Source organism: Nannobrachium achirus (genome assembly GCF_963921795.1).
Source record: "Nannobrachium achirus genome assembly, chromosome: 19".
In the NCBI taxonomy this organism is placed as follows: Eukaryota; Metazoa; Chordata; class Actinopteri; order Myctophiformes; family Myctophidae; genus Nannobrachium; species Nannobrachium achirus.
The window spans coordinates 61,511,383-61,522,061 of NC_137826.1; the positions used below are offsets into that span (position 1 = coordinate 61,511,383).

Sequence of the window (10,679 nt, forward strand, 5' to 3'; positions counted from 1 at the left end):
TTTATTTGCCAAGCTGCATATCCGGTACCATTTTACCTATGTTGGTAAACTGTACTTATTATATAGATACTTGATAGTCTTTTTTTCACAGAAGATATCTAGTCTAGATATCCTAGTCAATATCAGGGGTTTTCAAAGTGGGTGACGGGGCACCCTGGAGTGCCGTGACAGCAGTCCAGGGGTGCCGCGAAGTAATTTGATAATATTTGGAATTTATTTGGACACTTGAAAAAATATTTAGTGTCATTTTAAACTTGAAGTACAAAGTTATTTTCAGTCAGTTCTAAGCAAAATGGCTGTTATCTCAACGTTTTCCTCGCAACATAATCACTAAAATATCGTCACTGTCGGGCAGAAACCTCGTATCTCCAAGTTTCAAATGTGTACGTCTTTTGGTAAAGCAAAGCCCTGCTTCATCATACAAGACTGTCACACAAAACTAGTGAAAACAGCAGATCTACAAGCGCACAATCTATAGACACTTTACATCGGGTACAGAGCAGACCCCACCCTGAGCAAGCAATTATTATTACGCCAAAATAGCCTTCTTAATTTCTAATGAAAGCCGCAACTATTGAAGATATCTCAAAAAATATTAGTTCACTTTCACTAACACAGTATAATTGTGCTCTAACATTGATCACAACTTTGACAGGTAATGGTGTCTCTTATCACAGAGTTGTATGAGTAGTGAAATAATAATATGATAAGAATAATAAATAAGACTATGTGATTACATAATATAGTCTCTGTGGAGTGGAAACCACATAATACAAAACTGGTACTTTAAGTCAGTGTTTCTCAACCTTTTTTCTGCATGGGCACACTTTTCATGTCCCAAGAATCCATGGGCACACCAACATAATACGGGGGTGTAAATGTCGTCACTGTCGGTAGGGCTGTCACGATTAGGACTTTCTCCAGACGATTAATCGTCATACAAATAATCGGCGATTGACGAATATATCGTCTTCCCCCCCTTCATTTTATGCCACTATGATAATAGGCTTTGAGCTCATACTCATACTGTACCTTAATGAAGAGCAATTTAATAGCTTTTTAAACATCAGTTCAGTGGTGTAAACTGTAAAGTAACTATTAAGTACATTTACTTGCTAACTTTAGCCCTATTTTATACCGTAGCCATTTGAAAATAGCCGATCTACAAGCTCAACGCGTCGCGGTGCGTTGTGAAAATAGCCGATCTACAAGCTCACAGCGCGTCACGGTGCGTTGTGAAAATAGGCGATCTACAAGCTCACAACGGCGCGTTGCGTTGTGAAAATAGACGATCCACAAGCTCACAACGCGTCACGGTGTGTTGTGAAAATAGCCGATCTACATGCTCACAACGCGTTGCGTTGCGTTGTGAAAATAGCAGACAACTGCAAAAATAGCCGACAGCTAAAAATAGCGACAGTAGCCTATAATGTTTATCATGACACGATCGTCGCCGTCTGTGTGTAATCATCATCATCCTCCACAGCAGAGCAGCAGTGCTAAGCTAAGCTGCAGTAAAGGCATTGACTCCAGTCCTCTGTGTTGAAACAAAAGTGAACGCCTTTTTCTGTATCGTATCAAAAGGAATAGTCCCGGGATGACGGGGATGTGTATGGTACATGTGTCTGTTCCGACCGTCTGGAAAAAGTAATTGATCGAATCGGTTGAAACAAACTTTTTAAGCATTTTTAGTTAGCCAGCCAGCCTGCCTGTGCTGTGTGACGGCAGGGCGTTGTGTTGACTGACTGAGGAGGACCAGCATTGAGCGTTCACGGGTCCCCGTGGCAACAAGGAGGAGTCGCATTCAAGAATGCAAGTGTTGACGTGAAGTTTAACTTGTTTAAGAATGGTTTTATTGTCAAAACTCACTACTTTTTTAATTAAATTAGATAATTGACGATAATCGCGAATATGAAAAATATTCGCGAATATGAAAAATAATCGCGATTAGACGATTATGTATTAATCGTGACTGCCCTAACTGTCGGGAAGAAACCTTGTATCTTCAAGTTTCAAATGTATACGTTTCTTTGCAAAGTAAAGCCCTGCTTCATCATACAAGGCTGTCGCACAACAGTAGTGAAAACAGCAGCTCTACAAGCACACAACGCCTCGCCGTTGTGTGCTTGTAGATCGGCTGTTTTCACTAGTTTAAAGTTATACCATGTAACTTTTTTTATAAAACAAATCTTAAAATTGTCCTAACTGTTAAATCGCTAAAGTTTTAGAACACCCACTACGTTATTTTCAGCTTCTGAAGCCTTCTCTTTATATGTTTTCTTCTTAGCAGTGACAGGGGCGGGATTTCCCGGCAAAATGACGTAATCTGCATCATCTGTATACGTTGTGTATACGTTGGCCAATCACATCGCAGATCATACACACATGATACACTACCGGCTACTTCAGGAAGTAGCTTCCCTCAGCAACCAGTGTTTACGATGGTGAAGGATTCTTAACCTCTTATTCCCCAAATCCTGCTCAGAAAATTACGTTCTACCACTCCATGGATTCGTATCGGTTGCGGTGGTTTGTGGCGCCGCTCCGGTGGTCCGCGGTGACTCCGGGCGAAAAACGGACGAAAAAAGCAATACCGCGACTGATTACCGTACTAGTTTAGCAACTTACACAGTATAGCTTTAAATCATTTTTAAAATGATAAATACAATACTGGCTTTCAAGCGGTTTCAAGGGGCACACTTGACCCTTCTCAGGGGCACACCAAAGGTCCCCAGGACCAGAGGTTGAGAAACACTGCTTTAAGTAGCAGATCTACCTACTGCTACTGCCTCTGATGCTGGGGTGACGGGTTAGGGTTAGGGTGAGGGTTGGGTTAGGGTTAGGGTTAGTCACATAGTTTGGTGAATTTACCAAAAGGTAAGGTAAGGTAAGGGTTAACCCTAACCCTAATTTACCAAAAGGTTCGAACACAGCAACGACAGCCACAACATTTAAATCATAATAGCTAAGTTACATTTAAACTACAAGAGTTAAGTTACATTTAAACTTCAATAGTTAAGCCATTGCTTTGTGGTACGCCGCATAGCTTGCCGACACGTTTGTCTTGGAAAGTTATGGGGTTGATGAAGGTGTGTGTGTGTGTGTGTGTGTGTGTGTGTGTGTGTGTGTGTGTGTGTGTGTGTACCTTTTCAAAGACACATATAAATGAAGAGACTAGGTTTTTTGCAAACACGCCGAGGTATTCTCCTCCAACGTTCTTCACTATGGAATCCACTAAGTACAAAACGGGCAGCTTCTCGGCGGGGGGGGCCTGGAGGGGGGGGGAAAGAACTCAACAAGTTTACAAGACAACACAGTTAACAACATTCTGGACAAAAGAAAAAGAAAGTAACATAAAAAGAAACATTTCTGTCAATGTAAAAAATAAAAAAAATAATTAAAAACTAAACTACCCCTTAAATAAATGCTCCCATGCCCCTCCTCCTCCCCCCCCAAAAATTTAAAAAATAGCAAAAAGTCAAAAAAGTAAAACATTTCTGCGTTGTCCACTTGAGAGTGCAGGAAAAAAACAATGAAAAAAAAACTCCACGTGATCTTCACCTTCACTGAGGGAAAAATGATGAAAACAAAAGCAGTCTTCAGGAAAAAAGACAAGGAAAAAGCTGTGAAAAAAAAAAAAAAAAAAAAAAAACAGCCGACCTCCCCAAAAAATAAAGTGTTTCTTGAAAAGAAAAAAAAAAAGAAAAACTCCATCTTGAAGGAAAATGTCCACCAGGTGGCGCCAGAGGGGAAAATGTCTTCTTTCCAAAGTTCAGGGAAATGTTTTGGGTTTACCTCCAGAGAGAGAGAGTGTCTCTAGTGAGTGTCTCTCGCCCTCTGTACGTCATACCGTGGTTTAAACCAACCAGTCCTTGGTGTTAAAAACACCATTTAGATCCTGCTGACACTTTAAACACGTTAAACACCATTTAAACCCTGCTGAGTAACATTTAAACCCTGGTGGTGTGGATGATGCTTTAATTAACAGCTTTAAAGATGCCCTTTTTAAACTCCTAAAGAACCGTTCAGATTCAAGACTCGTGGCGAGATGACGTCACGCCTACTAGTGGCGAGATGAGGTGTAACACCTCCTACTCTTTAACACTTAACCCCCCCGACTAATTTACATAATTAATACTCCACTGTCAGATGGTTCAGATCACAACGCATCACGATTAGGGCTCTGTCACGCTCATTAAATAATCCCCCTCATCTCAATGACTCCTTATTGCGTAGACGGTCGCAATCATTTCCATGCTGAAAGATGTTCACATATTTTCACAGATTAAAAAGAAATGGTGTAAATATCGTCAGATCTACAAGCTCATAGCTTGAAGATCTGCCCCCCCCTTTTTAGTATAAAGGTATTCAATTATGATATCTAATCTGTCCCTTTGTTAACAAAGCCAAAACCCAAACAGAAATGTATTTTTTGCATCTATAATGTTCAACCACAGAAAAGCAATTAAATGGTTAATCGTCCCCGTAAAATGTTTGATTGAAGATGTTATTAGAGGTTTGTATAGGAAAAGGTTCAGTTCACTGGTACAAGGTCAACTAAAAGGACAAACACCTCAAGAAAGCTTTTGTCTTGTTTCAATTGTGGTCCTTTTTAACTCTTACATAACATGTTAACATGTTAACATGATAGTGACATTATCATTATTATAATAATTATTATGATGATGGCGACAGGCCTAATCACGATGCGTTTGTGAGATAACATAAGATCACTCAACACTCAAGGGTTAGGGTTACCCCTAACCCTAACCCGATCACTCAACAGCGTCGTACATTAGGTATAAAAAGCGGTGCTTGACCGCTGTGTCGTTTCGACAATTTGATTTTATCAACTTCATCAGCCGAGGTCACATTATTCCATGTAACACAGATCACTTTATTCTATAACACCTCGTAGCAAATCTGAAACCTGAACAGCCCTTAAAGAGACGCTGTTCCCCTGCAACACGCTTTAGCCTTTAGCTCCACCCACTGCTTAACGTTAACACCAACCAATCGACTGGCTTCTTCTTGAAGCACTAGCGTTAACGCCAACCAATCAACTGGCTTCTTCTAGAAGCACTGGCGTTTAATGCCAACCAATCAACTGGCTTCATCTTGAAGCACTGGGGTTACCGCCAACCAATCAGAAGTGAATGAGGACCTGGGCACCAGTCAGAGAATAACAAGAAACACTCAAATACCAAGAAATACTCAAATACTCAAATACCAAGAAATACTCAAATACCAAGAAAGTGCAACTGGGAAATAAAAAATGACAAAAAGCACATTTCACATGTTTTATTATCACATTGGGTGTTTTGCTTATGTTTTATTTACCATCATTGACATTTCAAAATCAATATTTGCTGGTGACTTTATGTCAAATATAATTGTGTGGGCGGTGGTCGGGTCGGTCATCAACTGGCTATCAATACCTTTAGTAGTTGAAAAACGCAAACAGCAATCGCCTCTTAGACTACAAGTTAAACCAAATGTACTAACGAGCTATGGAAGAGAGACACAGAGAGAGAGAGAGAGAGAGAGAGAGAGAGAGAGAGAGAGAGAGAGAGAGAGAGAGAGAGAGAGAGAGAGATGACCCATTTCATCTCTCACGTCACAACAACTTAACATTTAAACTCATTCAACAAACCAACAAATACACATTTATTCAACTATCACCATGTTTATAAAAATATATAAAATTATATATATATATTCTCTAACCTATTTCTACTTGCTGTCCTGGCGTATTGTAAATGGCTCTAAATTAAATGCCTAAATGATAAATAGTGGAGGCTTTTGGAAACACATTCACTTTGTGACGGCTGGACACTATTTTACACAGAAACCCTAACCCTAACGTCTTTAGTTTGACCAGATTATCTGCACATTATTTTATATGGAACTTTAGTTTGATTTTCAGTGAGCCAATTTGCAGCGTACGTCCAGATCTCTAAAATAAAATGCTTACTGAAGGCTCACGGATGTCAAAATATGGGACGCTCTCTAGAATTACCGGTATCTTCTGTGTCATTTAATAAGAAGCATTTTAATCCGATCGTTTTCAGATTTTCCTTGTGTTTCCTGCCTCAAGTGGGGGTATTGTGTACTGCAGGGGTACAGGAGAAAATGTGAATATATATATTTTACTGTTATGGTTAATGATAAAACATTGACAGTCTTTGTGTGTATCTGCTCATCTGTAAATCGTTAAACCAAATTAGATCAATAACTTGACCTGCACAACAGTTATTGAATAGAAAGCAATGTTTATTTGACATTATGCTGTTTTATTTTTAACCTATCAGCATGGGAACTGTTTTATTTTTAACCTATCAGCATGGGAACTGGACTGTTGATGTCTGTTTCTCTAAGCAGAATGCTGTCTTCTGCTTCAGAAATCACTGTAGGATCTGCGGCCAAGCAACCGTCCCCCCCCCCCTCCCCATTAGAACGCTTGTAGAGAGAAAACGTCTTCGATATAAAAGTCCTTCCAATATTATAACTATAATAAACCCCCGCCCCCCTCCCCTTTAGAACGCTTGTAGAGAGAAAACGTCTTTGATATAAAAGTCCTTCCAATATTATAACTATAATAAACCCCCCCCCCCCCTCCCCTTTAGAACGCTTGTAGAGAGAAAACGTCTTCTAAAAGTCCTTCCAATATTATAACTTAACTGGGGACCCCCAAAATAATCACATTTGAACTGGAGACCCCCAAAATAATCATATTTTAACTAGGGACCCCCAAAATAATCATATTTTAACTAGGGACCCCCAAAATAATCACATTTGAACTGGAGACCCCCAAAATAATCATATTTTAACTAGGGACCCCCAAAATAATCATATTTTAACTGTGGTGGGGACCACCCTGACGAGCACTTAGAATTGTAGGAGTTGGTATTACATTTAGTTTGACTTGATCTATTCCATTGTGAAAATAGCAGATCTACATGCTCACGTTGCGAGCATGTAGAGCTGCTATTTTCACAATTTCAGCCTGTAATATTTGACAATTTGACCAATGTTTGACCCGAAGTACTAAAAAGGTCTTTAAAGTCCTTAAAGGAGTAGTTCACCCCCAAAATGACTTTTTTCAATTAATTAGTCGCATCATGGAGACTTGAGTTCAATATATATATATATGTATATATATATATATAATATATATATATATGTATATATATATATATAATATATATATATATATATATATATATATAATATATATATATATATATATATATATTTATTTATTTTTTCTTCTTTCTTTTTTTTCGTCGCATTCCTAAGACAAAAGAAATATATTTATAATAGTATATTTTCCCCCATTGATTCTGGATGGGGACCCAAATAAAGCCCTGGATGGGGACCCAAATCAGAATTAATGGGGGTAAATATACTATATTACATATATATTTGACAACGGCCAAAATGATTATTTCAACATTATTTTACGCTTTTTGTGGTAATTTTTGAAAAGAAACACATTATGAAGCTTAATTTTCTTTGTAAAATATTTTCGAAACATTATTTTTATTTTAACATCCCTTTTTCAAGAAGATGTTGACTATAGCTCCTTTAACATTTAACCAAACATCTGGGGACCCCCCACAAAATAATTTGGGGACCCCTGTGGGGGTCCTGACCCACATGCTGAGAACCACTGGTCCGGTCTACTTCACTAAAAGCAAGGTTGAGCTGGTTGCATGACGTCATGTTCCAGGAAGTTATAATTATAATAAATCTCAATCATGACACAGTAACACCTAAAAGAACTGATCTACAAGCTATCAACGCATCGCCTGGTGACAGGTTGATAGCTTGTAGATCAGTTTTTTTTGGGACCCAGCTTGACCGTCCTACTATGAATGAATCACTGATCTAAACGTGTTTAAAACCAACATGCACACCTCCGCATGATATAAATATATGATTACCGTATTAAACCTTATTCAAATATAACATGGTAACGACATATACATAGCCTACGTCATTCACCCTACAAAGTGCCGACACGTTGCTAAGGCTAGCGTTAGCATGAGCAACAACAAAACATCCAAACAAAAAACATGATGGAAATGAAGCGAATTAAAAAGACCATAAACACGTTTAAAACGAACTACCCGAGAGACGCCATCTTTAATCACCTATTTAACTAAATACACAGCTATAGTGTTATTATCATGACTATATGGTGTTTTTATTGGCCATTTAAAACAGAGATTCAATAATGTACGTTAACATTTAGCTCAATAAACAGCTGTAATGTTGTTTTATTGATTAATTTACAGTATAAAAACCTCGTTTAACATAAAAACCGTGGTGGTCTGAGCCTCTATAATGTGGTGTGGTTATCATAATAATATCATAACATAATATCTGTTGGTTTTATCGTCATTTAACAGAATAAAACCGTATTTAACAGTATAAACGGCTATAATGAGGTTTTATTAGTTATTTAACAGTATAGAAACCTTGGTGATCTTAGCCTCTATTTAAGTTAACATTTAGCTAAATAAACAGCTATAAAGTAGTTGTATTGGTTATTTAACAGTAAAACAGCTATAATGTCGTATAGAAACCTTGGTGATGCTAAATTAACAGCTATAAAGTAGTTTTATTAAACAGCTATAATGTCGTATAGAAACCTTGGTGATGCTAAATAAACAGCTATAAAGTAGTTTTATTAAACAGCTATAATGTCGTATAGAAACCTTGGTGATCTGAGCCTCTATAATGTAAGTTAACATTATAAAGTAGTTTTATTTGTTATTTAACAGTAAAACAGCTATAATGTCGTATAGAAACCTTGGTGATGCTAAATAAACAGCTATAAAGTAGTTTTATTAAATAGCTTTAATGTTATATAGAAACCTTGGTGATGCTAAATAAACAGCTATAAAGTAGTTTTATTAAATAGCTTTAATGTTATATAGAAACCTTGGTGATGCTAAATAAACAGCTATAAAGTAGTTTTATTAAACAGCTATAATGTCGTATAGAAACCTAGGTGATCTGAGCCTCTATAATGTAAGTTAACATTATAAAGTAGTTTTATTGGTTATTTAACAGTATAATAACAGCTATAATGTCGTATAGAAACCTTGGTGATGCTAAATAAACAGCTATAAAGTAGTTTTATTAAACAGCTATAATGTCGTATAGAAACCTTGGTGATCTGAGCCTCTATAATGTGGACGATCTCCGTGGCGTGGTGCAGGTTCTCCTCGGCCAGGATGTTAACATTATAAAGTAGTTTTATCGGTTATTTAACGGTATAAACAGCGGTATAAACAGCTATAATGTTATTTTTAACAGTATAAACACATATAGAAACCTTATTGATCTGAGCCTCTATAATGTGGACGATCTCCGTGGCGTGGTGCAGGTTCTCCTCGGCCAGGATGGTCAGCATGTTGATGTGAGGCTTGGAGTTGAACGTCAGGTCTTCTAGAGAGCTTGAATACTCCCTGCAGGCGTCCTCCATGATGACACGAACCCTGAATAAATAATATCCTAAAATAAATCTGTTTCTCTGAGTGTAAACGCTGGTCTAGTTGAAGGTCAGCCCGTCTGCGCAGTCCTCCATGTTGCTTTGATAGAAACACTAATGTAATAACACTAAACTGTAATGATAACCCTACACGCTGCCGTGCGGTCCTCCATGTTGTTATACACTCTGTTATAAACTCTCTCTAGTTGGTTTATTATTAGAGTAACAACACAACCACAAACTACTGCTGTCTGCTGCCCGCATCCATCTTGTTTCTGCTTCCTCCTGTCTGTCTGTCTGTCTGTCTGTCTGTCTGTCTGGCTGGCTGCAGTTCTCCGTGCCGCCACTAGGGTTAGCTTAGCTTAGCTTAGCTTAGCTTAGCTTAGCTCAGTATCACTTAGCGTTAGCGTCACTTAGCTTAGCTTAGCTATGGAGCTCTGTGTGCTCCCGGGCGAGCGGCGGCTCGTTGTTCTTGTTGTTGTTGTTTCGAGGCCGGCAGAACGGAGCAACGGTCCATGAATAAACAAATAACAGCAGATAAACAGTCCGTTAGCGGAGGGTTGTGTTTATAGAAGCATAAATAAAGCTTTAGAAGAGCCTCGTGTCGTCGGGCGTCTCGCGCCGCTGCTGCGTCAATCCGTTCCGTTAGGAAACAAGATGGCGGCCGCAGAGAGACCCGCTGTTGCCAGAGTTTGGACAGAAACAAGCAAACAAGGTCTAGGAAAACAAGCCAGAGATGAGCGACCGTTTAATACCGGCGTTATGAGATCTATATTGGCTGTTTGAAAATAGATGTGATGCAATGTGAACGTGTAGATCTGCTAATATTTCATTTTATCTTCTTTTTTTTTAACAACACATATCTTGTATGGGGTCCCCGTGGCTGGCACCAAATAGACATATTATTAATTGACTTGATAAACAGAACCACTGGTCTAAACAACATTAGGAATCAAGCTCAACATAAGCAACAATTTATACTTTAGAAACAACTATACTCTGCATGTACCTGACAACATAATGTAGCCTACAACACCAGAGGCATCTCCACAGATCACTTCACATCCCAACCCAGATTTGCCTAAGAATAAAAGGGTCAAATAATAACAGTAATAATTAAAGTCTTCAATCAATCGATTGATCAATCAATCGATCAATCAAGCCACCTGAAACTACC

At 38.4% G+C, this 10,679-nt stretch overlaps 1 protein-coding gene across 3 annotated transcripts in view; it reads right to left on the bottom strand.

The window, feature by feature from the left end:
• Positions 1-10,094, bottom strand: part of pcf11 (PCF11 cleavage and polyadenylation factor subunit) — a 62,150-nt gene extending 52,056 nt beyond the window's left edge. For all 3 annotated transcript variants that reach the window (XM_080749646.1, XM_080749647.1, XM_080749645.1), the window contains exons 1-2: positions 9,347-10,094; positions 3,146-3,271 (exon numbers count right to left, since the gene is read on the bottom strand). In XM_080749646.1, the coding sequence (XP_080605772.1) occupies positions 3,146-3,271; positions 9,347-9,496 (276 nt within the window). In that variant the 5' untranslated portion in view covers positions 9,497-10,094. The remainder of the gene's footprint in view (positions 1-3,145; positions 3,272-9,346) is intronic.
• Between the last annotated feature and the right edge of the window lie 585 nt (positions 10,095-10,679).